Source organism: Scyliorhinus canicula, chromosome 1 (assembly GCF_902713615.1).
Source record: "Scyliorhinus canicula chromosome 1, sScyCan1.1, whole genome shotgun sequence".
NCBI lineage: Eukaryota > Metazoa > Chordata > Chondrichthyes > Carcharhiniformes > Scyliorhinidae > Scyliorhinus > Scyliorhinus canicula.
This window is the reverse complement of record NC_052146.1, coordinates 305,056,972-305,084,175: the sequence shown is the minus strand read 5'-3', so window position 1 is coordinate 305,084,175 and position 27,204 is coordinate 305,056,972. Positions and strand designations below refer to the sequence as shown.

At 44.0% G+C, this 27,204-nt stretch overlaps 1 protein-coding gene and 1 long non-coding RNA gene across 5 annotated transcripts in view; one reads left to right on the top strand and one right to left on the bottom strand.

Annotated features, from left to right (window-relative positions):
* LOC119976369 (collagen alpha-1(XII) chain-like) overlaps positions 1-27,204 on the top strand; it is a 370,037-nt gene that overhangs the window by 9,207 nt on the left and 333,626 nt on the right. For 3 of the 4 annotated variants that reach the window (XM_038816870.1, XM_038816860.1, XM_038816879.1), the window contains exons 2-10: positions 5,099-5,206; positions 11,777-11,893; positions 16,041-16,184; positions 16,723-16,779; positions 19,168-19,431; positions 19,859-20,023; positions 21,147-21,320; positions 22,806-23,096; positions 24,769-25,371. In XM_038816870.1, the coding sequence (XP_038672798.1) occupies positions 5,134-5,206; positions 11,777-11,893; positions 16,041-16,184; positions 16,723-16,779; positions 19,168-19,431; positions 19,859-20,023; positions 21,147-21,320; positions 22,806-23,096; positions 24,769-25,371 (1,888 nt within the window). In that variant the 5' untranslated portion in view covers positions 5,099-5,133. The remainder of the gene's footprint in view (positions 1-5,098; positions 5,207-11,776; positions 11,894-16,040; positions 16,185-16,722; positions 16,780-19,167; positions 19,432-19,858; positions 20,024-21,146; positions 21,321-22,805; positions 23,097-24,768; positions 25,372-27,204) is intronic. The other variant, XM_038816884.1, reaches the window with a different exon arrangement.
* Positions 20,089-27,204, bottom strand: part of LOC119976386 — a 71,014-nt gene continuing 63,898 nt past the window's right edge. Inside the window, exons 4-5 of the long non-coding RNA XR_005462920.1 lie at positions 22,329-22,512; positions 20,089-20,898 (exon numbers count right to left, since the gene is read on the bottom strand). This is a non-coding gene — a long non-coding RNA (uncharacterized LOC119976386). The remainder of the gene's footprint in view (positions 20,899-22,328; positions 22,513-27,204) is intronic.

Here is a 27,204-nt window from a genome sequence, read left to right as displayed (position 1 = left end):
CTTAGAAATATGGAGTAATCACTGTTCGAGCAGGTATATTATCTGAGTCCTGGCATAATGGACACTCAGCTATAATGTTTCAAACGGGGCTCCGTGCTCCAGTGGTCAGTCGGGACGTTATTTAACCTGACTGTGCATTCGGGCGTGTTCAGCTGGTGTAAATCTACAGGGGAATAAAGGTGATTTAATGGGTTGAGAAAGCACCCCAAACCAGGGCACCTCTGCACTGCCCCTGCAGGAATTATAAAGCCCCAAGTGATCGTGGAAACACTTGAATTGGCAGACAGGCTCAGTGTCATATAATTTATTCTGCTGGAGCCTTTGAGACTTTCTTTGGCCATTTATTGCAATTTATAAACATATAGTTATGTTCAGGTGTCAGCCACGGTTCAGTGTTGCACTTTCAGCTCTGAATCAAAAGGCTATAGATTCATATCCCAAATCAGGGCTTGGATTTTGCAGAATCTGAAGGTGTGTGTTTTGGTGGGTGGGGTGTAGCTGAGGATGGGAGAGGCTGTAACACCCAGTGGTTGGTGGCATTCCAGCCGCTGTGGCATTTTACCATTGACACAGTAGGGGGCAGATGGTCCACCCACCCTGAGGTTTATTGAATGGGTGGGAATTTTGCCAAATTGAGGTTGCTAGGAGTACCCTGGTGGCCTTGTTGTGGGATCACAGTGGGGGTGAGTTGTCATCCTGATCAGGTATCCTGTGGCCCATAGGGGTTAGGTTGGGGGGGGGGGGGCACTTAAGAGTTAACCATACTGTTGTGGACCTGGAGTCACGTGTAGGCCAGACCAAGTATGGATGGCAGAATACCAGATGGGTTTTTACGATAATCGACAATGGTTTCATTGTCATCATTAGAGTTTTAATTTTTCAATACAAATTTCACCATCTGCCGTGGCGGGATTTGGATCTGGGTCTCCAGAGCATTACCCTGTGTCCTTCGCTCACTCCTCCACTGATAATACCACTATGCCTCCACATCCACTAAAATACCTCATGACATTATTTGAAGGAGAGCAGGGAGTTCTCCCCAGTGTCTTCACCAATATTTATCCCTCACCCAACGCCACTGAAAACATATGATGTGAATGTTGTTATATTGCTGTATGTGGGGGTCTACTGTGTGTAAATTGACTGCTGCATTTTCTAAATTGCAGCAATAACTGCCCTAGTATTTAATAGATTGCGAGGGAATTGGGACATCCTGTGGTCATGAAAGGTGCCATATGAATGCAAGTCCTTCTTTCATGGATGTGCATATATTAACTTGCATGCAAGTGTGTGCGCACCTGCTCGCATGCACAGTATACGTGGAAATTGACATACTACAAAGTGTCAAGAGGGTGTTGTGAAATGGAGTGAGTGGATATTGCAATTTTACCCTCCCAAGGGGTACTGTTCCAAACTGAGGCTCTTCTTTTCTAAGATCCACTGAGGGCTCCGCGAGCTAACAGCTCCCACATGAGGCAGTGCAAACTGAGTCCTTTGCACAGAAATAGTCCGTAACCCGTGCATCATGCAGCTGTGAGAGCAACGATTATTAATGTGGCCCCGCTGAGATTGTCATAGGAGTTCAATGCCTCAAGCTTTCACTTTATTGCAGCAGTAAAATACACATAGATTCCAGACCTATGTGAATCTTCTGCATGGAATTTGACGTGTAAATGCGTAACTAGTCTCAGGCTAAGAGGTTGATCACTTAGGACTGAGATGAGGAGAAATTGCTTCACCGAGAGTGTTGTAAATCTTTGGAATTCTCTCCCCTGAGGGTTGTGGATGCTCTAGTGTTAAATACATTTATGGCGAGATTGTTGGTCTCTTGGGGAATTAAAGGATATGGGGAGCAGACAGGGAAATGGAGTTGAAGCCCAGGATCAGCCATGATCATATTGAATGGTGCAGCAGGCTCAATGGGCCATGTGGCCTACTTCTGCACTTATTTCTTGTGTTCAAACTATGAGCATCATTGTTCTTGAGGTCTTATGTATTTTTCTTCAATCCAATTTGCTTTTCCACAGGATGCAATAGTGCCACTAGCACAAATTGTGATAGTTACTTTCTGGTATATACAACAAATGTGAGCTGAGCCTGCAAGCCTGATTAAGCTGTTCAATTGTGTATATTTATGTGTGACTGTGCAGGCCTTATTGTGTCTGTGTATGTGAACATTTCTGCATGTGTGCACCTGCGTACATGGTTGTGTTTTGCATGTTTGTGTGGCATTTGTGTCCCTGTCTGTCTGCTAGTCTGGGGGGAGGGGAGTTCTGTCTGCCTGTCTGGGAAATGTGTCTGCCGGCCAGTCTGGGGGAGTGTGTCTGCCTGCCAGTCTAGGGGGGGGGGGGGGGGAGAGTGGTGGTGGGGTGTCTACCTGCCTATCTGTGGGGGGGGGAGGGGGTCTACCTGCCTGTCTGGGGGTATGTCTGCCTGTCTATCTGGGAGAATGTGTCTGCCTGCCAGTCTGGGGGGGGGGGGGAGTGGTGGTGGGGGGTCTGCCTGTCTGTCTGGGGTGGTGGGTGGTCTGCCTGCCCATCTGGCAGGTGGGGGGGTCTACCTACCTGTCTGGGGGGATGTCTGCCTGTCTGTCTGGGGAGAGTGGTTGTCTGCCTGTCTGGGGGGGATGTCTGCCTGCCTGTCTGGGGATTGTGTCTGCCTGACTGTCTGGGGGGTCTGCCTGTCTGTCTGGGGGGATGACTGCCTGCCTGTCTGGGGGGGGGGGGGGGGTGACTGCCTGCCTGTCTGGGGGGGATGTCTGTCTGCCTGTCTGGGGGCTGTGTCTGCCTGTCTGGGGAGTGTGTCTGCCTGTCTGTCTGGGGAGTGTGCCTGCCTGCCTGCCTGTCTGGGGAGTGGTCTGCCTGTCTGTCTGGGGAGTGTGGCTGTCTGCCTGTCTGGGAGAATGCCTGCCTGCCTTCTGGGGAGTGTGTCTGCCTGTCTGTCTGGAGAGTGTGTCTGTCTGCCTGCCTGGGGGGGGGTCTGCCTGTCTGTCTGGGGTGGTCGGTGGTCTGCCTGCCCATCTGGCAGGTGGGGGGGATGTCTGCCTGCCTGTCTGGGGAGTGTGTCTGCCTGCCTGTCTGGGGGGGGGGGTCTGTCTGTCTGTCTGGGGTGGTGGGTTGTCTGCCTGCCTGTCTGGGGGGGTCTGCCTGTCTGTCTGGGGTGGTGGATTGTCTGCCTGCCTGTCTGGCGGGGGGGGGGGGGGTCTACCTGCCTGTATGTGGGGGGAGGGGGGGATGTCTACCTGCCTGTCTGTGGGGGGGATGTCTACCTGCCTGTCTGGGGTGATGTCTGCCTGCCTGTCTGGGGGGGTCTGCCTGTCTGTCTGGGGTGGTGGATTGTCTGCCTGCCTGTCTGGCGGGGGGGGGGGGGTCTACCTGCCTGTATGTGGGGGGAGGGGGGGATGTCTACCTGCCTGTCTGTGGGGGGGATGTCTACCTGCCTGTCTGGGGTGATGTCTGCCTGCCTGTCTGAGGGGGGTGGTGGTGTCTGCCTGCCTGTCTGGGGATAGGGGGTTATCTTCCTGCCTGTCTGGGATGTGTGTCTGCCTGCCAGTCTCGGGGGGTGCCTGCCTGGGGGGTGCATCTGTCTGCCTGTCTGGGGGTGTGTGTGTCTCTCCATTTGTGGTGCGCATGTGTGTGGTGTCTGTCTGTCAATTGTGGGATAAGTTTATAGGCCTCCTGACAGTAACTTTTGGATGGGATATACAGAAATAAATAGTTAGTGCTTCTAAGAAAGGCACCGTGATAATCATGAGTGGTCTTATTCAACATATAGATTGGACGAGGTCACCAAGGGCAGACTGAATATAATTTCATAGCATTTTTGGGACAATTTCATAGAACAGCGCATTCTGGAGCCAACAAGTGAGCTTGCAATTCTAGACCTAGCACAAATGAGGCAGGATTAATTAATGAGGTTCAAGAAAGCAGCTTTTCAACTTCTTCTCAAGACAGACTACACACCCCCACTTAACTGAGCCCACCCCACAAACAAGTGAAACAGATCTCACGGTAAATAAGCCTCCAGGTAGCAGTGATCAGAACATGATTGAATTGCACATTTAGTTTGAGGGAGAGAAGAGTTGGTCCAAGGCTAGTTAATTAAACTTAAATAAAGGCAATTACAAGGGTATGAAAACCTGGAAAGTGACCCTGCTTAGGCCTCAGCTGGAAGTGGGTGAGGGAGGCTAGCACCTCCATTAACAGGCTTCAGTATTAGTGCTCCTTAAAGGTCATTAATCCCTGGAAGTCTTGAATTCTCTTCCCTAGAAAGTGATGGAGTCTGGGTCATTGAATAGTTTTTCATGCTGTGGTAGAAAGGCCCTTGATGGACAAAGGAATCAAAAGGCTCTGGTGGTGTAGACAGGAAAGTGTAGTTGAGGCCACAATCAGATGAGCAATCTTGAGGTGCTAAATCACATATTCCTGCTCCTAATTTGTATGTTTTGTGTGTTTGTCTGTCTGAGTGCATGCCGTGTGTCCATGTGTGCCTGTTTGTGTGTGCATGTGTGTCACCTGTGTGTGTGCATGCCTGTGTTTGCTTGCCTTTGTGTGCATGCATGCATGCCTGCCTGTGTGTGCATGTATGCGTGCCTGCCCGTGTGTGCATGCCTGCATGCTTGTGTGTCTGCCTGTGTCCCTACCTGTGCATTCATGTGCGCCTGCCTGTGTGTGCATGTATGCCTACCTGTGTGTGCATGTATGCCTGCCTGTGTGTGCGTCCATGCCTCCCTGTGTGTGCATGTGCCTGCCCATGTGGCCGTGTGTCCATGCCTGCCTGGGTGTGCGTGCTAGCGTGCCTGCCTGTGCGAGCATGCTTGCTTGTGTGTGCACGTGCCTGCCTGTGTTTGTACATGTGCACTCCCGTCTGTGCATGCGTGTCCATGTGTGTGTTTGCGCGTGCCTGCCTGTGTGTGCGTGCCCACCTATGTGTGTGTGCCTGCATGCCTGTGCATGCGTGTATATTACAGTCAGGGCCATGCCTGGTATCCATTAAGTCAAAGCCACCACTTAACCGGTGGTTCTTACACCTTAATTTATTCTTACATCTAACTGATTCTTTGCAATGTCATTGTTGAGTCTTCCTCTTCTTTTTCCAGATTCATTCATGCACTTGTGAGTCCAGCGAGTGAATATGAAGAGTAGGCTATGCCTAGCAGTTGCTGCTGTCTTCGCAGCCCTATTTGCTGCCTCGGTGGAAGCTCAAGGTAATGTCTCATTTCTCTCCGGCCTCTCCTGCACTGACGTGGTACAGGACCAGTTCCCACAGGCTAACCAAAGATGATATCCAGTTTCTTCCTTTTCCCTAGACGATTTACTGGAGTTCCACCTCCCTGGCAATATAATCCTCCTGGTGGTGGAGTGTAGACAAAACCCGGGTTCAATCTAACTTTTCTCTCAGTAGATTTAATGAAAAGCTGATTCTTAACAATTTATCAATCTTCCATTATTGTACTGCTTATCTCTTTGATTTTGCTGTGTTTTTATGTTAATTTGATTATTCTAAACAGGTTGTCTGAAAATCCACAGTAACAATAGTAACACATTTATTTATTGATATGGTTGCATTAATAACTGCCATTTGACTGATCACTTGAAAATATTGAGGATAGTTTGATGGAAGATCAATCAGTTCATGAATGTAGCTCATTTATACTTTGTATTCTACAGTGATATACTAATAACATTCTTTAAAATATGATTTAGTAATTACGCTTTCATTTATCTTTCTTTTCCTACCATATGGATAGCAGGGGCTAAACCTGTCGACCAACTGTACAAGCAAGACCGCGATAGTCAATTGATTTGTTTACCTTGATAATTCCTTGCAAAGTTACTTGAAACGCAGACCAAAAAGAACCTTTCCACAGTGTTTGCAATGTCACTAACACACACAAACATACGCCAAGAGGAACGTTTTGCTCACAAGTTCCATTTAATATTTCCAATACAATCACACTTTATTTTAAACCAACATGAAAAATGCAATATTTATATAAGATGTTGCTCAGTGACATAAATGACTCAGTATAAGGCTAGATTGCATGCTTCAGAAAATGACATGAATTTGGAAAGCTTTCTGCGGAATTGGTAATTTGATACATTGTGTACCAGATTGGGCAGAAATAATCTGTCAGTCTATTTTGATTGGTGGTGTTTATATATAACCACAGTTAACAGTTTCCAAACCAAAAGGCTAAAAAGAAATCATAGCAGTGGTTTCAGATTTGCCTGATAAGGAGTGCAGATTGACTGTCAATCTGGACATGTTGTATTCAGCCAAAACTATCGGATTTAAGAGCAGATTGGATAAATTCCAATCGAATATGCCCATCCTCCCTGACTGCAACTAATGACCTTAAAAGGAGAGACGCACCTCCTTTAAAGCCACTGCTTAAATGGACAATTACTGCACTCATGATGCTCACTTGTACTCGCAGCAACTTGATCAAAATGATGTAAATAGAGCTTATTTTAATTAATTTTGAGAAGACCGAGCTTCCCTTGCTTTTGTCAATGCAACACAAGATAACAGTTTATCCAAAATCTTCATGACTCACCATTGATAAAGAAATCAAAGACATTTCTATAACAGTACTGCAGTGTAGTGACTGACAAACAGGCAGTCCCTCGGGGTCCAGGATGACATTGCTTCCGGACTAAAAAGGGGTTCTCTGGGACTGAGAAGTCCAATGCGTGTCCTCCAGTCTCTGTCACAGTCTCTGCTGGGGCAGACGGTGGTTGGAGGAGCAGGCGGGATGGGTGGCCAAGTTGCCACGCTCTCCTTTTTCTGTCAGTACCCCCCCCCCCCCCCCCCCCCAACACTCATTTTCTAATAAGCAAAATACTGCCGATGCTGGAATCTGAAACAAGAACAGAGGACCCTGGAAAAACCCAGCAGGTCCAGCAGCACCGATCAGGCAGAAACAGAGTTAACGTTTACAGTCCTTCAGCTCTTCGTCAGAACTGAAGAGAGAAAATGTAGAAACTGCAATAAAAGTATTAAGTTTAAGAACAAACGGCAGGTGGCCTGGTGTGAGAAGGGAGGAGGACTCATGTATGGAAAACTACAAGATGAAAGGGGAGGGGGTTAAAATGGAGGAGAAAGGGCGATAACCAAAGATTTTGTAATGCATTTGCCGAGTATACTAATGCTTTCATAAAACATTTACACGCATTAATTCCTCCTGACATAAGTTTAAAATGTTATTGAGTGATAGACGCTGACGGAGGCCATTCGGTCCTGCGTGCTAGTGCTGGCGTTCTGAAAGAGCTATCCAATTAGTCCCACTATCCTATTTTATTCCCATAGCCTTGCAATTTTTCCCCATTACAAGTCCAATTGCCTTTTGAAAGTTACTATTGAATCTGCGTCCACCGCCCTTTTCAGGCAATGCGTTCCAAACATAAGACCATCATCTGCCAGCTATCTTAATAAATCTGTGGCCTCCAGCTACCGACCTTCCCATCAGTCGAAAGAGTTTAATCTTATTTACTAAATATGTTTTTCTCCCCGTAAAAGGAATGCATGAGGACATTAAATAAATAAATACCCCCAGCGATCGCTTCAGGGGTCATGACAGCAGACAGAATGCATTAGATAGTGACAGGACATGGAGGATTTCTCAATACTCGGAAAGTGCATTGAACTGGTTTCAGCCCTTTAGTCACATGGAATCACGTTGCTGTTTTTCTTCTGCAGCGGGATGCGTTGAAACAGGTCACCGTTGTTTTGGAATTTAACTCGTATTTAGCAGGGCTGTGCTGTTAAATCTGCTGTGTGTGTGTGTATGACATGAATTGCATTGCAGCATAACAAAGTGCAACTTTTGGAATTTCGAAGGAGGAACGGGTTTAGCCGCAGATCTTCCTCTGCTACCAGCCCTGGCAACTTGAAGATGCGCCAAGTCCGCCACCGCAACCAGCTGCAAACTCCAAACAGTCCTGTTCCCAGGACGCGGAATGAAGATGTTCAGAGGTCGGCAGGCTAATGGACAAGGAGGAACAGCCAAGCGGTGCACGGGCACGGGGAGCCCCGCGGGCGCGCAGAGCAGGGCCTCGGTCACGCGCTCCGGTCGCGGCACGCGCCTTCGCGGGGTCGCGCGCGCGCGCGCGCGCGTGGGGGGATTTCATTCTGGGCAGAGGACCAGTCAGAAGGGAGGAAAGGTTTTGTGCTTCAGGACACATTCCCCAACAATTATAAAGTATTCTGCAGCCTAACTATGGGATACAATAGAATGGCAAAATTCACCTCCCAGAGAGACGAAGCCTTCCAGAGTCATTTCTTAAAGCAGAAAATGTATTCTAAACAATAAAAAAAAAATGACATTTTGTAGACGATGGCTCGTCCCGCGCAGTCTAGAAGCTTAGACTGAATGGTCAGCAGAGTTTTAGCCTTGTTTTGGAATTTAATTGGTATTTGGCGGAGATGCTGACCTGCTTTAAAACAGTGGTCTGTGTCAACGCGCAAAATCCTGCGATGCGCTAAATCTTCACCGAGCCGCCAGGAATATTAGCGCTGGGCTTTTCCCGAATTCTACACTTTGAGGAGGGGGATGATTGTAACGATGAATGAAAAGTGACTGTGTTCCAGTGAATGGCAAAATATTTTTTTTTTCACACACACGAATGACTTATTCGCCAATAGCTCAAATGTTCGGAGTTTCTCTACCGACATTCCACATAGCAGGCGGGTTCCCAGCGATATTCCACACAGAGAGAGCTAGGGGGAATGTAGCATCAGGGTTTGCTTTTGTTAAACCCATCATCTCCTTTTATGTCTGGGAGGAGGAGGGGCGCTGATGTTCTGTGCGATTTTAACCAGCTTAACGTTTCCGTCGGATTTTCCACTGTCGCCGGGAATTTCGAGTGACCATCGGCGAGATTCAGAGTGACTGGGGCTGGCGGCCTCCCCCCCACCCCAGGACCCCCTTTCCCCACTCCCGGGGGCTCACTGACAGGAGTCAGTGAAAGTCTGGACGCACTGACTGGCACTCAGCCCTCCGACACATTTTCCCCAATTAAAAAATAATACACTCTCAGGTTGGTAATGCTGCAATTTATTTCCACCTAACAATATTTTTAATGACGAAAGTTGCTATTATTTTAAAGATTAAGCATCTGCTCAGCTCAGTTATGTCTACCTTTGCATTAAATTTGTCCTGAGCTGTAGATCTTGGCAACAAGAAGGATATTTTACAATGATATTCTATCCTCCTGCACACTAACATGAAGAAGGTTTGCAAATACATTAAACTTGCCTCAGACATTAACAGCTACTTTGCTGTGCATGTGAGTTAGTGGTGTGTTCACAGCATGTTCAATCCGCCCACCTGGCACTTCAAGACTGCATGGCCTTTTTTAAAAACAAAATAAATATTTACAAGGAAACAAACCCTTTAGAATTATTTTGGTTGATTTCTTTATTTGTAGCTACAGGTTAACCACAAGTTAAAGTAAATATAAACGCGGCCCCACTTACAGCTTACACTGTAGTGCCCTTTGAATGGTAAACACTGCCCCCCTTCAGTGCATGCACACTCGCAATTTGGGAATATCATTATAAAATATGTGGGAAAGTCTTTTGTGTTCAAGCTTTCGTTTTGTGTGAGGGTGGAATCTCGTGTTACTGCCATCAATCTGCATGAGTGTGAGGCACTAATAAATGTGACCAATCAGTTCCTAATCTCAGGTGTTACATCCATTTGTCTCCCAATGTTTATTTTTAATATGTCCTGAATTTTGTCACAGTCCTTCTGTGTGTATCGGGATTCCTGTATTTTGCGAGTGGTTGGGGGGGGGGGGGGGGGGGGGGGAGGTTGGGGAGAAAGGAATGTGAAGTCACAAACTGGGAACAATTTAACCCTCTATCCTCCATTGGATTGGGACCGTGTCGCCACGTCTATCCCGCCCCCCAAATTACTGTCCATTGAAATCTCATGAGGACAACATTGGCAAGGAGTGAAATTTAGTAACAAAATTAAGCCATTCAGCTCGCCCCATTTCCCCCTTTTACTTGGATAATGGTCGGTCTGTATCTGCACGCCAGCCAGTCCTCTTAGTCCTCCTGTAACAATTAATATCCTTGCCTAGAAAAACCTACCTATCCCAGTTTTGAATTTTTCGATTTCCACCCCCATTCCCTGTTTTGCCAGCTGTTGGGGCGATAGTTCCAGATTTTCATTGCCTGTTGGGTGAAGTGCTTCCTGGCATGACCTTTGAAGAGCCTCGCTCTAATGTTGTGCAAGCACCCCTGCCACCCAACAGAGGGGATCGCCACCTGCCCTACAAAATCCTTAAATAATTAGGCGTTCCAGTTGACCCCGAGGCCTACCCGCCCGGTAAATTAGGTTAACCTGAGATGGGTGCCCGTTCGTGATATTTGCGTGATATCCAGGGGAAAGGCTGACGGTCCTTAACACAGTGAAATACAGGCGGACTCTGATTACACTCCAGAAACTCTCTTGTTCGCAGCACCCGCGTTGAGGTTCCCCGTGAATGTCTGCAGTGTCTCTGGCTGTGAATTCGTGTGACTGCGAATACTTTGTCTGTTCAAATGTTGTGAGTGTTTCAGCGACACCCAGCGAGATCTCTTGTCAAACACCAGCAAGGTGCTTTGACGATTGCCAGTATGTGCCCTGGTTTACAAATTAACAGCATCTTCTCGAGATTTCCTTCAATACAGAAGCTTTTACAAATTATCAGAAGATTGTGCAGTACTGGTTTGTGTGCGTGTATACATCTTTTTGTAAATAGACAACTGTTTTATGTCTAGCTAGTGTTTAAACTCAGCGGGCCAGTTACCTTGGTCGCTTAACTATTTTTTTTAAACGAGTCAGTCACCATTTTGTGTTCATATTAAACAAGTAATTAAACAACTTTTCATCGTTCAGGTTTTACTTTGACACCAGATCTATAATGGTGCTAATAATTAAATATAATTATCAATTGGCTAAAATGATAACCGATGTTGTATACAATCAATCATTCTAGTGAAAAAGGACAACTCCCATCAACACCCAAGCGTCGTAAAAACCTTATAGATTAAAAAAAAATTCAGTGAAGTAACTGACAGAAATCTGAATCAAATCGCTGTTAATTTGGTTATCAAATTAATATATTAATTATGTATGAAAAAGAAAGACAATTTACAATCAATTCTTACGAGATTAGTGGAGGTATCATTGCAGTTTCTTACGACTAATTGGGCATCTTGAATTTCCTAACTTGCAGGCAAGGTGTGAAGTTTAAAATCTACTATTCTGGCGAGTAATTTGACAAGCTTTGTATTGAGTACAGCAAGCATGCAATGATCAAAACGTGTCCCGGATTGACTGTTCGCCTATTTGGGATATTGTATCTATGTTGTCGCTCTGCCTTAATTTGGGTGTGTTATTAATCGTTGTTTTATTTATTTTTTTGTTTCTTGCTGGCAACTCCTGAACTCCAGAAGGTGCAAAACCCAATGTCTTGTGGCTCTCTCCGTGTGCTGTTTATATTTTATGTCAACATTAATTCGTGTTCACGTCGGCTTTTGACACTTGTGTTATATGGTCCTCTGTACCCGCCAACAATAGACATCAAACTCCGAATGCTTATTGTTGGAAACAAATTTATGCAAAGATGTAGGTTTCGAAACGCTTGTAGCTGCCACCGACTCTGTTATTTTAAGCATGACAGTCTTTTCATAAAACAGCATTTTCTATTTTTTTTGGCGTTGCGGGGGTCTTGGCCGAGAGTGACTTCGCTCTTTTTTGTCTTGACACATCTCTCCGCAGTGGAGCCTCCTTCAAATCTGAAGTTTAAAATTTTAACTGAAAGTAGTGTTCAAATGACGTGGAAGCGCTCGCCCAGCAGGATACGGGGCTACAGGTTAACGTTGGCACCCCAGGCAGGTGAGTGAATGTTGCTGCAGCTGGCACTGAACCTGAAGCTCATTGGATGAAGCTGCATTTGCAGCATTGTGTTTTTGGAGAGACCTTAGCCATAGATGGGTGTCAATTTCTCTTCAAGTAGCAGCTATCCATCTCCCTCTTTCACAGTGACTGTCGAATCTGCTTCCACCACCATTTCAGGCAGGATTCCAGATAGTAAGAACTCTCTCATCTCTCCTATGGCCCTTTGGCTCATAGTCTTAAAATCCTGCCCTGGCAACAGATTGTCATCACCTATTCCATCATCAGCCTTCATGATTTTTGAGCACCTCTATTCTATTTTCCCCTTGTCCTTCTCTGCTCCGTAGAGAACATTCCCAGATTCTCCACTCTCCACATAACTGAAGTCCCCATGACTGTGTCCCCACAAGACTGGGATTCCCTGAGTTGATTAAACTGCTTAAATGCAGGTATTATCTCAGGCAGCTAAACGACTATTCCAAGAAAGCAGATTGAAGCGTACAATGCAAATGCATTAAACATCCATTTGCTATCATCAGTCACAGTAACTTGTGAAAGGGAAGTATCAGCCGATGTCTCATATCACATTAAATCACCGTATTTAAAAGGTGCAGTGGATTTAATGAAAAAAAAATCACTGCGCGTCGTCATATAAACACCGATAAATTGATAAACTGTGAATGCCAGATACTGGTCACATGTTTCTTTTTTAAAGCCTCGCTCAACTATCAATTCCCATATAATAACTAAATACAATTTTGCAAGGCAGATTATGCACTTGAGATGAGCACAAAGTATTGCTCAATGTTAGTTCAGGCTGAAGGTTGCAGCCACAATTTCCTAAATCACACTCACATCCACCAAGGTTATTTCTTGTCAGCAGACTCTCACAATTGGTATTAAATTTTCTATATTTTTTAAATAAAACGTATAAATTAGAAATCGTTACAATAGTCCAGGACCTTTGCTCCAGATCCTTTTGTACCCTTGTCCTGCAGAATTCTGTCAATCTAATCAAAACATTAATTGAGCAACAGCTACTTTTTGTGGGAGAGTTGTACATCTCTCATTCCCTTTGAAGAAACACTTCTCAATTCCTCTCCTGTATGGCCTGGCTTTGATTTTTAAAGTTATTTTCTTGTCCTTGACGGTCACCACGCAATAGTAAAACTCTTAAAACAAACTTCAATCATATCACCTCTAACCTAAATACAAACCTCGTTTATGTAATCGCGCCACATAATCTAACCCTTGACATCCTGGGCGAATTATTCTTCTTATCCAAAAGTTCAACAACCAGGGGGCCCCAGCAAGATGAAAACCAGATAGACATAATTTTACGAGTCTCCACGGGTTTGTCAGCGAGGCTAAAAATTGCTTGAAATGGGTAAAGATGCAAGTTGTATTTCATACAACAAACTGAGAAAGAATTTCTCTCAGGTTCATTGAGGGTCTGGGCACCCAGTTCAAACTGGATGGACCAGACTTGTTTATACTTTGACATTCAAAATTCGCTGTAGAGATGGGAAGCTGGGCTGCTGAAGCCATGTTTACACTTCAAACACGGATCCTGAAATTTGTGTCTGAAACCCCTAATTTTCCAGTCTTGAAACTGCTGTCCAAATGCAACCACATAGGAAACAACTTGACAAATCCCCAAATGTGTTTGAAACTGGAGGGTTTTACATCTTGATCCACAAGCTTAGGAACGTTGAGTGAGTTGTCAGTCGCCAGTGACGGCATTTTCCACTCGCAGCGCAGACTAAGCGGAAAAAAGTACCGAATGTATCATTCCATTTCTGATCCTGTAACAGGCGTCACGGGAATCAGGGCTGCCGGTGTCTAGACTGATTTTAGAAATGGGCGTCCTCTGGGAACTGCTTTCAACTTCATATCCTGCTCATTGCCACCGACGTGAAGTCTGTCATGTACTCAGGGACCTGCTTCTTTTCATTTCTGCTTTCCATGTGGTCTCTCCATTGTGAGCAGCGGGAGCAAAGTAATGGAATGTAGGCAAAATTCCATCATCTTTCTTCCTAATGCATATTCCTTACAGCACTGAGCTGCCGTGTTTGGGGGGGGGGGGGTGCGAGTGCGAGGGTAGGTAATAATCTGTTCCAGATGTCACTTTTTCCATTCCATTTGTGAAAGGGCTGAAAAAGTCTTCAGCATGAAATATAGACATCTGCAGAAAAGCCAGAAAGATGAGAGAGCCTCATGAGGCTGTCAGTAACCCCTCGTATCTTAATGCCAGGCTTCACTTTAAACGTCCTATATTTCGCTGTCGTGCTGAACAAAAGGGGGACAAATTTGGAAGAGGCAGCGTGATTTGTTACTGAACTTGAGATATTTGCTCCAAGTTTGACGTGTGCAATGCAAATAGCACAAATCACATGTGGACACTTTTCACTGACTGCGGCAATCGTTAAATTCATGGGAATTAAGTAGTTCCTCCCTGGTCCGAGTTCATGGATTATTGACATCTTTTGCTCCAAATCTTCCTTTGAAGTATTATTTGAGGTTATCTTATCTATCCCATAAATCATTTTACAGATGTTGCTGAAACCTCCCTTTCGATGTTTCCCTGAAAAAGCTTGTGGTTCACTAATCCTCTCTCACATTCCATCCTCTTTGTCTGTATTTATTGTCTCTCTATCACATCTGTCCCATTTGTTTTTACCTGAGTGAACCCAATAAGCGAGCAGCAGCCTCATTGAACCTGAGTGTAATCTCTGTGGGTTTGAACTCTGCTGTCCTTTCAGCATATCTGAGCTTCAGCTTTGCAACCATACTCCCCCCGGAACCCAAAGACTTTGGTTTTCCGGAAGCTGCTCGGCGGGTCATGGGAATAACGCCGCCGGATCGCTAGTCGGCATCGTTTATGGTCGGAACTACGACGGTATCTGATCGTCTTCGAACCTCCGACTTTCGTTCTTGATTAATGAAAACATTCTTGGCAAATGCTTTCGCTTTTGTTCGTCTTGCGCCGGTCCAAGAATTTCACCTCTAGCGGCACAATACGAATGCCCCCGGCCGTCCCCCATAAACAGAGACCGTGATAAGGATAGACTAAAAACCTGAGGGTCAGGTCAAACCGAGAGGGCAGACCCGCTTGCTCCCAATGACATATTCCTGTTTTTCAATTGCCTTAAGATCGCCTGCGCCCCAGATGGACCAACTGAATCCATCTTCCCATAGTTTTCTGGCAGAGTTATTGGTTGGATAATAATACAAGACAGGCCTGTGAATTTCTGATATTGGCATTGGACCTGCAAGGTTTCTCAAAGGGAGTTCACATTTGCAAGATCTGTCCAAATCCCGGTTTCAGAAGAGGAGGCAGAAAGTTGGAGTAATGAAATGGAAACAAAATGCATCTTCTTGAGCTGGAGTCTGTTTATTTTCATGAACATGTCCATCTCTTCTGGCCTATTAGTTCTTAATTTAACTATGTCATGTGGTTCCTATGGAAGAAAAGGGGCTCAGATTATATTTCTTTTAACCACGCTGTCATTTTATTCTAAGTAATCCACCTAGAGACTAATAGTTGCTGTTTGAAACCCTGTCCAATTTTACTTAGGATCCTGTTTGTTTCCTTCCAGGCAGATTGGGTTAATATTAGACACCAAAGTTTAATGTAATTTTCTAAAAGCCACAAAAGTATTTTATCAAAATGTATTTTTTACATTGTGGGGAGGCACTGACATAGTTGTATTGTCACAGGACTAGTAATCCAGAAACTGAGGGTAATGGTCTGGGAACCTGGGTTCAGATCCCACCTTGACAGATGGTGGAATGTGAATTCTATAAAAATCTGGAATTAAAAGTCTAATGATGACAACAAAACATTGTCGATTGTCATAAAACCCCATCTTGTTCACTCATGCCCTTTAGGGAAGGAAATCTGCCACCCTAACCTGGTCTGGCCTACATGTGACTCCAGACCCACGGAAATCTGGTTGACTCAAAAGTGCCCTCTAAAATGGCCCAACAAGCTCCTGTGTTCAAAGGCCATTAGGGATGGGCAATAAATGTTGGCCCAGCCAGCCAGCCACACCACAAATTGATTTCTAAAAATGTACATGACCATTGTTTTTTTAAAAACATGTGACTTTCTTGTTTTTTCAATGGATAATTTTTGCTACTCCAGCTGGATCTGCAAAGGAAATGATATTGCCCCAGCGTGCAAGCAAAACCAAGTTAATGGATCTAATTCCAGATACGGAATATGTGGTGACATTAATTGCCTTTGATCATTCGTCAGAAAGTGTACCAGTCTATGGACAACTCACAAGTAGGTACAAACTGCATCTTATAGCTTCTCTATGGATTGAGGGTATCAAAAAGTTCTCGGTCCATGCGTATATGGTACCTTTTCTAATACATGCATGGTCATGTTGTATTAATATCACCTTTTATAATGGTCACTGGCCTGTAAAGAACATAAATTAGACAGATACTTTAGTCAGAACTGAAAGCTTACATTCCACCAATGTCGGCTGGCGAAAGTGAATGAAAAATCAGGTCATTTCTGGGCCAGCACCAAACAAAAAATTGATCATGAAAACTACTGGATTGTTGTAAAAACCCAGCCTGGTTCAGTCATATTCTTCAAGTAAGGGAGCCTGTTTTCCTCCTCTGGACTACATGTGAATATTTTCACTTCACTTCGATAATGGAATGACACACCCATGTTTACTCACACATTGGAGTGTGCTACTCCTCACAGTGAACTCCTCAAAGTTCATTCCTGGGTTATTTAATCATGGTTAATTAACAGAATATTAATCAATTTATTTGCTAACTTACATATTTATCTATTTCTCTCCTAGTTCAAACAGGTCGCACACCGACTAACCGGCCAAAGAAAGTAGAAGATCTTTCTCAAAGTAAGTTTGATGGGTTTATTTTCAATCACCACTTTCTCCTCAGATATACTCAATGTACAAATTCAGAATTCCAAACATCAACAACTTATGTTTTATATATCATCCTCGAAGTTCATGGGCAGCAGACACATGGGAACACACCACCCATAAGATCCCCTCCGAGCCACTCACCACCCTGACTTGGAAATATATCGCTGTTCCTTCACTGTTACTGGATCACAATCCCGGACCTCCCTCTCTAACAGCACTATGGATGTACCGACACCACATGGACTCCAGTGGGTCAAGAAGATAGCTCACCACCATCTTTACAAGGACAATTAAGGATGGGCAATAAATCCCACAGCCTGAGAATCAATTTTTAAAATAGGACACTTAAGTTTAGTCCCAAGGCACTTCATAGAGGCATTATCATATGAAATTTGACACTGAATCACACGAGGAGATATTATGATAGGTGACTAAAGGTTTGGTTTAAGAGGTAGGTTTAAGTATAGTATTTGATGACAGGAAGTAAAGAAGTAGAGTTTAAAGGAGGACATTTCTTAACTTTAAGCCCTGGCAATTGAAGATTTGGCTACCGATGGTGAAGTGATAAAAAAATCAGAAACGTGCAAGGGGCAAGAATTGACCTAATGCTGAGATCTTGGAGGGTTGTTAAATTGGAGGAGGTTGCAAATATAGGGAGGGAGGAGGCCACAGATCTACTTGAACATCAGCATGAGAACTTAAAGTTGCGGAGTTACTGGACAGGCAATGAAGACCAGTGAGCACAAGGATAATGAATAGAGCTTGGTGCGAGTAAGAATATGGGAAGGAGAACTTTGCAATGAAATGCCATTTATGGAAAGTGGCAGGCTGGCCAGAAGAGTGTTAGAATAATCAAATCTGGAGGTGACCCAAAAGGTGAAACCACTTTGGGATTGCCATTGTTCTTGTCTTGCCTATTTTTATGGTTACTGTCTGATAAAAGTAAACTTCTCTGTGACACTGCCACCCACCCCCACCTTCACTTGTAGAATTGTATGCGAGCAGAAGGTGGCTTCAGTTTGGATAGCTGTATCACTTTGAAACCAGGCCTCTCAGTCTGAACGGACACATGTTAACCCGTGTTCATGTGGTGATGATGTTGTTATTTAGGGGACATTTATTCCCCGCTGTGGAGATGATGGAAGGTGATCTCTAAGTCTCCCATCAATTATACTACTTTGATAAAATAGCGCTGTTGGAATAATCTGTTGGAGAGGAGTGCTGGACAGTGTCCATCTGAAAGCGGGAGCTGGAATAAATCCGTGTTCTTTAACACGTAAGCCACTTGACATATGTGGTTAATTGTAAATCCAGATGCGCTTAATTGCAGTTCTGATTACTAAGTGATCTCAATAGTCATTATGGCATGGTGTATGTGTGTGTCAACTTTTAACCTTTGGCACATTAGTTAGTAAAACGGTAAGATGAAAGGATTGAATGCAAGTATTTTTTTGATTATTAGGATGCTTTCCTTCCTCTTTTGCTGAATGGTTAGACATGTTTAAATCTGTCAGTTCACCTAATTTTTATTCTTTTACGGACTGTGAGAATCACTGGCTAAACCAGCATTTGTTGTCCATCCCTTATTGTCCTTGAGAAGGTGGTGGTGAGCCTTCATCTGGAACTGCTGCAGTCCATGTGGTGTAGATACACCCACAGGCTTTAGTGAGTTCTGGATTTTGATTCTGAGACAGTGAAGGAACGCCAATAAATTTCCAAGTCAGGATGCTGAGTGACCTAGAGGGGTACTTGAAAGTAGTGATGTTCCCATGTGCCTGCAACGGTCAATCTCATTGCATGTGTGCAGAATCATAGGATCATATGCTCAGAAGGAGGCCATTCAGCTAATCATGCCTGTGACAGCTCTTTGAAAGGGCCATCTAATTAGTCCTACTTCCTTACTCTTTGCCATCACTCTCTTTTAAGCCATTGTATTTCAGATCACAACAACTCGTTGTGTCAAAACCATTCTCATCTCTCCTCTGGTTCTTTTCCAACTACTTTAAATCTGTGTCCTCTGGTGACACTCCTGCCAGTGAAAACAGTTTTGCTCTAACTGTTCTCAAAAATATCCCTCATGGTTTGAAAACCTTCTATTAAATCAACACTTTAACCTTCCCTGATCCATGAAGAACAATCCCAGCTTCTCCAGTCTCTCAACAAAACCAAAGTCCCTTATCTCTGATACCGTTCATGTAAATCTCCTTCGCAAAGCTTCTGCACCCTCCCATGCTTGGTGTAGGCTGCAATGCAATGTCTTTTTTTTGTATTTAATTTGTGTGCCTGACATGCTGCAGATGACCATTAATCATTGTTAACTCCTGTCGTAAATACTCAATCTCCTTCTTTCCATTTCAGGGTGCTCGGCCTCGGCAGTTGCCGATTTGGTTTTTCTGGTTGATGGATCATGGAGTGTGGGGAGGGCAAATTTCAAGAAAATCAGAGAATTCATCTACTCCCTTACTTCGGCATTTGAGATTGGCAAAGATAAGACCAGAGTTGGAATTGTGCAGTACAGTTCAGATACAAGGACTGAGTTTGACTTAAACAGATACAGCCAGAAGCTGGAGCTACTGAATGCAATTACTAATCTGCCCTACAAAGGAGGAAATACTATGACTGGTACAGAATGTCTTTTATATTCTGCTTGAAAGTGCCTCAGTTGTGTTATCAACTGAGATTGAAAACAATATGAAGTTAAGATTTAGTTACAGCCTGAGAATAAAATGGCTACCTGTGTCTAAGTTACAGGCTGGAATATAATTTAGGGTTTACTCGATTTATGTACAGAATAATGAATAGCTGGGTATGAGTTACAGGCTGGAATCGAATTGCGAGGTTTGGATATTGAGGTAAAGGATAACTGTGTGTGAGTTACAGACTGGAAACTAATCAAGGGGTTCAGGTGACTTATATATCAGGAAATTAGAATAATTGGAAGGCATTAATATTGCAGGAGCAGAACTATCTGATATGAATTAAGATATTGAGATAAGACTGTCATTGAAATGAGTGACTGATTTGGAATTGATTAATTTTGGGTTTGAAGGTGAAGCCATTAATTACTTGGTACAGAACACCTTTAGTGAAGCTGCTGGAGCAAGAAAATCCTATCCCAAAATAGCAGTCATTATCACAGACGGCAAGTCCCAGGACTTCGTGGCAGAAAATGCTGAAGCTCTACGCAATATCGGGGTTGAAATATTTACATTGGGTAAGTAGCTTTTATAGTTCCAATTCTTTCTTTAGCCAAAACCCACACTCGCACCATAAAGCATGGGCAGGAATAAAGCCATTGAGCTCTACAAACCTGTTCATTCCAGAGGCTGCATGCACAGTGCACTATAGTTGATTCAGCCTATTGAGTGTAAATTTCTGTAAACTTTCTCCTTTTGCTTGCCAAGGTAAATAAGCCAAAATATACGTTCGATCCTGAATCCAGCTATATATTCCCAAGAGCTGTTGCTTTCTTTGGCATTACATCAAATGTCTACAATGTCCAAATGCATCCAAGACTTGAATACTTCACCCACATCTTGGGAGCCTCTTGGGCACCTTCCTCTCACACTACTCGGCCGAACACAGAAAAATGTTTGTTTACTCATTGGAAACTGTCTCCTTACCTCCAACTGTGATCCTCTCTCTTTTCTTTATTTGATTCTTATTCACATGGATCATTGCTTCTCATCTTTCTATTCATGCCAAGGTCCAGATGCATTGTTTTGTACACTTTCCCTCCTTCCCTCTTTTGTGCAGCCTCCTACTCTAACTTGCTTTTTCTTCCAGAAACAAACTACTGTGGAACTCCTCACTTACTTTCACCTTTCTGCCTTCTGCGTGCAAACTGGCTGCCACATGTCCTACATTACAACAGTGACAATACTACAAAAAATACTTAATTTACTGTAAATTGGACATCCTGAGGTGTGAAAGTGCTACGTAAATGCAAGTCTTTTTCTTTCTTCTGTGTAAAATCTAAAGGCTTTTCTGCCCCAGGTCGGGTGTCATCCAATTAGTTCCACTTGATTGACTTTGTCTCCGATTCTTCTTGTTATTTTTCTCAATTGTGGGCCAATGGATTAAATCGACCTAAGAAATAACAATGAGTTCTTTTTAGCATAATTTCTTGGATATTGAGATGTCATAGATGTGACAGGTGATAAATAAATGTGAGCTATCATTGGGAAAAATAAGGTACCCAGAAAGTATTGTAATCATGGATGATGACGAACAAATGATGTTTCATGACAGAGTTTTTTTCTCCCAATGCTATGCACTAAAAGAGCTAAAACAAAGTCTTTGTTGACTCCAATTTCCTTGTGCTTGCCTTCTCTCAGGTATAAAAGGAGCAGATTTGGACGAATTGAAACTCATCGGCTCCTCTCCCTTAAACAAACATGTTTTTAAGGTGGCAGACTTTGACAAGATCCAGGACGTCCAGAACGAAATAATCAACCTCGTGTGTTCTGGCATTGAAGAACAACTCAGTGATATTGTGAGTGGGGAAGAAGGTAGGAATTTATTCTCAGTCAGTGGGAATGGAAAGTATCCTCCTTTACACTGGAATTGAATAGTGATTGTCAACATGTTTATGTATTTGGAGATATTTCTCAGAATATTCCCTGAGGGAAGGGAAGGGGGAATAGGTGGAACATTGAGAAGCAGCCTCAATGCCGAACATTGGTGAGTTATGTTTCTCAGGGCGGGATGGTTGCGTAGTGGTGAGCACTGCTTCCTCACAGCGTTCGATCCTGGCCCCGGGTCACTGTCCATGTGGAGTTTCCACATTCTCCCCGTGTCTGCATTGGTCTCACTCCCACAACCCAAAGATGTGCAGGGTAGGTGGATTGGCCATGCTAAATTGCCCCTTAATTAGAATTTCTTTTTAAAAAGAGTTATGTTTCTCCAGCGTTGCACTCTCATTCCGCCAAAGCAAAGGCAAGAGGTCAGAACACAGTTGTAATTCAGGACCTTTTTTATTATGCTCGGATTAAATCAGTTTTTCCATTCTGAATTTTGGGAACTGAGATCAGGCATGGTTGTATTGAAATAAGAGACATTTTCTGCTTCAGACACCAGGGACATAATCACCATGGAGCAAAGATGAAACACAGTTGCTATTATTTCCTTTGCCATTGGTACTGTACCCCTCTCCATCCCAGCTCACTCAGTAATTGTTCCTGATGCCACTTGCAAGGCTACGTAGGGAGTCAAACCACTGCTATTTGTAGCGACTGATGGAGGCCCGTCGCAAAATGCTCTACCCTGGTCTCAAAATAACCTCTCCCTTCGTCATCATCGCCAGGCTCTCCATTTTCAGGAGAAACCATTGGATTGGCTCAGCAGAGTAGCTACAAGATTGCACATCTCCTCCACCTCCAGACAAGCTGGAGGAGCCAATGTGTTGATGGTGATCTCATTGAGGATAGATTGAACAGGCCGTGGGGTAACCAGATAGCGGTCTTTACAATTCTGAGTTCATTTGATAGGTTAGCTATTAAGAAAGTATTTTAACTCACCATGGATCCAAAGATAGGGGGCTGGATTCTCTATCGGCGGGATCCTCTGTTTCGCCGGCAGCGCACTCTTGCCTACCGATTTCTTGACGGCGTGGGGTGCCCACAACAGGAAACCCCATTGGCCGGCTGGCTGGACAGTAGGATCACACTGCCGTCGTGGACGTGCCGCACCAGAAAATCCTGCCTAGGGATTATAGATTGCAGAGAGTGGCCAACAAATCCAAATTATTCGAGAAAAACCTCTTTATCCGGAGAATAGTGTAAATGTAGAACTTGCTACAGAGAGTGGTTGAGACAGTCGTCACAAACACCAGCACATCATTTGGGTCAAATATCCTGTTTCTGTGAAATAACATCTACCCTGACAAATGAAGTTAATCAAACATTGTACCCCATAGATCTTTGGAAGTCTATATTTTGTACATATAGAGCATTCCAGGGAGGTTGTTAATGGCTTACTTTGTCTTTATCTGGCAGTGGTTGAACCACCTTCCAATCTGCAAATCTTGGAGAGTGCGTCAAACTTCCTGAAGATTACCTGGGATTCATCACCTGGTCAGATCACTGGCTACAGAATCCACCTCATTCCCATGGTGTCAGGTGTCCAGGAGCAGAGCATCAATACTGATTCGGAAACCAGAACTATAGTGGCCAAAGACCTCACTCCTGACACTGAGTACCAGGTTAACCTATATGCCATGAAAGGGCTGGCATCCAGTGAGCCTGTAACAATAATGGAAAAGACACAGACTGTTCAGGTGTCAGTTGGTAAGTTGCCAATTAGTGTCCTACACAATCCAATTGGTACTGACAGAACTATGTTACTTTCATGTTGCGCCAGTGACACAGAATAGAGAGCTAGAAAGACAATCTTTGCAGATTGAGAAGGTGTAACTCACATGCTTCCTCTTTTGAGGAGGATAATAGCACATTTAAGGTAAGTCATTCATGAAAATGAACATAGGAACCGGAAGGGGAAAAAAGTGAAGTTAGTGGCAATCAGAGGACACTCTCCTCTGATTGGAGCAATACCAAGCTCAAGGGAAGGTGACTGTGGTTGTTGGAGGCCAATCATCTCATGCCCAGAACATTGCTGGAGGGATTTTGAGGGGAGTGTCCTCTGCCCAATCATCAGTTGCTTTGTCAATGACCTTCCTGCTATCATAAGTTCAGATGTTCACTGATGATTGCACACTGTTTCATACTATTTGCAAGACCACACAATCCTATGAAAGCAGTCTTTAAGATTGTGAAGGGATAGACAAAGAAAAGATATTTCACTTGTGGTGACAGCAAAACTAGGAACCATAAATATAAAATCACCCTTAATAAATCCAGTAGGAATTCAGGAGTAATTTTGTTACCTAGAGTGTTGAGAATGTGAAATTTGCTCCCACAGGGAGTGGTTGAAGTGAAAAGCATAGATACCTTCAAGGGGAAGCTGGGCAAATATGTCTGGGTGAAAGGGATAGAAGGATATATTGATGGAGTTAAATGAAGTAAAGTGAGAGGAGGTTTGTGTGCAACATAAACATTAGCACAGACATGTTGGGCTGTATTAGAAGATCTAATACAGGTAGGGAATATGCAGTGAATAGGAGAACCCTCAAGAGTATTGACAGTCAGAGAGATCTTGGTGTACAGGTCCACAGGTCACTGAAAGGGGCAACACAGGTGGAGAAGGTACTCAAGACGGCATACAGTATGCTTGCCTTCATTGGCTGGGACATTGAGTATTAAAATTGGCAAATCATGTTGCAGCTGTATAGAACCTTAGTTAGGCCACACTTGGAGTATAGTGTTCAGTTCTGGTCGCCACAGTACCAGAAGGATGGTGGAGGCTTTAGAGAGGGTGCAGAAGAGATTTACCAGGATGTTGCCTGGTATGGAGGGCATTAGCTATAGGGAGAGGTTGAATAAACTTGGTTTGTTCTCACTGGAATGAAGGAGTTTGAGGGGCGACCTGATAGAGGTCTACGAAATTATGAAGGGTATAGACAGAGTGGATAGTCAGAGACATTTTCCCAGGGTAGAGGGGTCAATTACTAGGGGGCATAGGTTTAAGTTGCGAGGGGCGAGGTTTAGAGGAGATGTACGAGGTAAGTGTTTTACACAGAGGGTAGTGGGTGCCTGGAACACGCTGCTGGAAGAGGTGGTGAAAGCAGGGACGATAGTGACGTTTAAGGGGCATCTTGACAAATACATGAATAGGATGGGAATAGAGGGATACAGACCCCGGAAGTGTGGAAGATTTTAGTTAAGACGGACAGTATGGTCGGCGCAGGCTTGGAGCTGTATCATTCTTTGTTCTTTGTTCTATTTCTGTGCTGTAAGCTGTATGTTCCATGGTACCTGTAAGGCTTCACAACCGCGAGAGCTGTTGACTATTTTTATCACAAGAAAAGTGACATTGAATTTTCTCTCCATTTGACCCCTGCAGAATGTACTCTGGATGCCAATACACAAGCAGACATTGTCTTATTGGTGGATGGTTCCTATAGCATTGGCCTCAGCAACTTTGCCAAAGTCAAAGACTTCCTGGAAACCTTGGTCAAGACATTTCAGGTTGGCCCTGACCGCATCCAGATTGGTCTTGTTCAGTACAGCCGGGATCCCTATACCGAATTTACCCTCATGAAACACTCAACGCTGGAGGATGTGGTACGGGCTGTGCGTACTTTCCCCTATAGGGGAGGCTCCACCAACACTGGCAGGGCTATGACCTATGTGAGGGAGAAGATCTTTGTCCCGGAGAAGGGGGCCAGACTCAAGGTGCCACGGGTTATGGTGCTGATCACGGACGGCAAATCCTCTGATGCCTTCAAGGCCCCTGCCTTGAGACTGCGGGAAGCAGGCGTTGAGATCTTTGCAGTGGGAGTCAAAGATGCAGTGTTCAGTGAACTGGTGGCCATCGCCACACCTCCTGAAAATACTCACGTGTACCAGGTAGACGACTTTGATTCCTTCCAGCGAGTGTCAACTAAGCTCACAAGGACCTTATGTCTCAGGATCGAGGAGGAAGTGAAAGCCATCAGAAAGCGAGGTTAGTGTGTGGACAGTATCCCAGCTAGATGTATTCACATTGCGCTTTATTGGAACATAATGTCCACATGCTCAGAAAGGAATTTGTTTCTGGCACTGGTGTAAAACACGTTACATTGTATAAACTGCTCATTATATCTTCTTCCTGTCTGAAGTTGAATGAATGAAACTGATAATCGGGTGGGGTCTTGAGTAAGTATCGCAACACAAGATTAATTGATAACCGCACACGGAATTTCAGGCAAGGTGGGAGCGACCGAGTTAGGGCAGCTTCCTTCTCAGCCTATTCCCCAAAACACACACTGAGTTCAAAATGGGTTCCAACATTAAAGCATGTATCTGTCAGTTGATTTCCAGTAAATCACTAGCCTTTTGCCATTGCCAGTATTTTCTCCATCAATTAAAATGATTCAAACCATTCCCTTTAAAATAACGATCAGCATTCCATTTGCTTTCCCAATGGCCTGCTGAACATGCATGCTAGCTCTCTGTGATTTATGCATGATTTCTCTGTACTGTAACTTTCTGCAGTCTTCCTCCATTTATATAACATTCAGCTCCTTTATTCAGCCTACCATAGAGCATAACTTAACATTTTCAGACAGTATATTTTATCTGCCAAGTTTTTGCTCACTCGCCTAAGTTGTCTAAACCTTCCTTAGGCTCTTGGTGGCATCCTCAAGATTTGCCTTCCCATCCATTTTTTTGTAATCTGCAGATTTGGCAACAGTGCATTCACTTCTCTTGTCCGAGTCATTTTGATGTGTCCAAGGTCCTAAATTGAATATATGAATTGGTTACTTTATTCTAAAATTGAATCTTAGAATGTGGGCATCACCGCTGAGGCTAATATTTATTGTCCATCCCTTATTCCCCTCGAGAAGGTGGTAGTGAGCCGCTTTCTTGAACTGCTGCAGTTCATATGGTATATGTCCATCTACAGTGCCATTAGGGAACATTTTGACACAGGGACAGTGAAGGAACGGTGATATATTTCCATCTGAGAATGGTGTGTGACTTAGAGGGGAACATGCAGATGGTGGTGTCCCTATGTACCTACTGCCATTGTCCTTCTTGGCGGCAGTGGTCACAGTTTTGGGAGGTGCTGCCTATGCCACCTTGGTGAGTTGTTACATTGCATCCTGTAAATGGTACATACTGCTGCCAGTATGTGTTGGTGATGGAGGGAGTGAGCATTTAAGGTAGTGAATAGATTGCTGCAGGCTGCTTTGTCCTGGATGGTGTTGAACTTCTTGAGGGTTATTGAAGCTGCACTCATCTAGGCAAGTGGAGAGCATTCTATCACCCTCCTGATTTGTGCCTTGTAGATGGTGGACAGGCTTTGGTTAGTGAGGAGGTGAGTTACTTGTTGCAGAGTTCCCATCCTCTGACCTGCTGTAGGGGTCATAGTATTTGGATGACGAACCTCATTAATTATTTGGTCAGTGACGACCCGGGTATGTTGATGGTGGGGGTTTCAGTCAAATTAGCAAATACATTTCACACAAATATATTAACAAGTAATTGCGAACATCACACAGTGCTAATTCAAGGTAGGAATGTTTCTCAAGTCACCTTTCTCCTTAATTTACTCAGCATCTGGCAGAATTGGTAACCAAATTTGTAAAGAGCAAATTTTCTCTTTATATTTTTCATGCTAAGTGTAAATTTTGTTTCAACAATCAGCATCTGATTTACATTTTACTTTCTTTACAAATGATGAAGCATAGATTAAACAGCCTCAATCCAGTAAAAGAATAAAAATTGTTATGTTTATACAGCATGTTGTTGAAATGAATGCAATTGTACAGACCTATGGAGCCAGAAAATATCC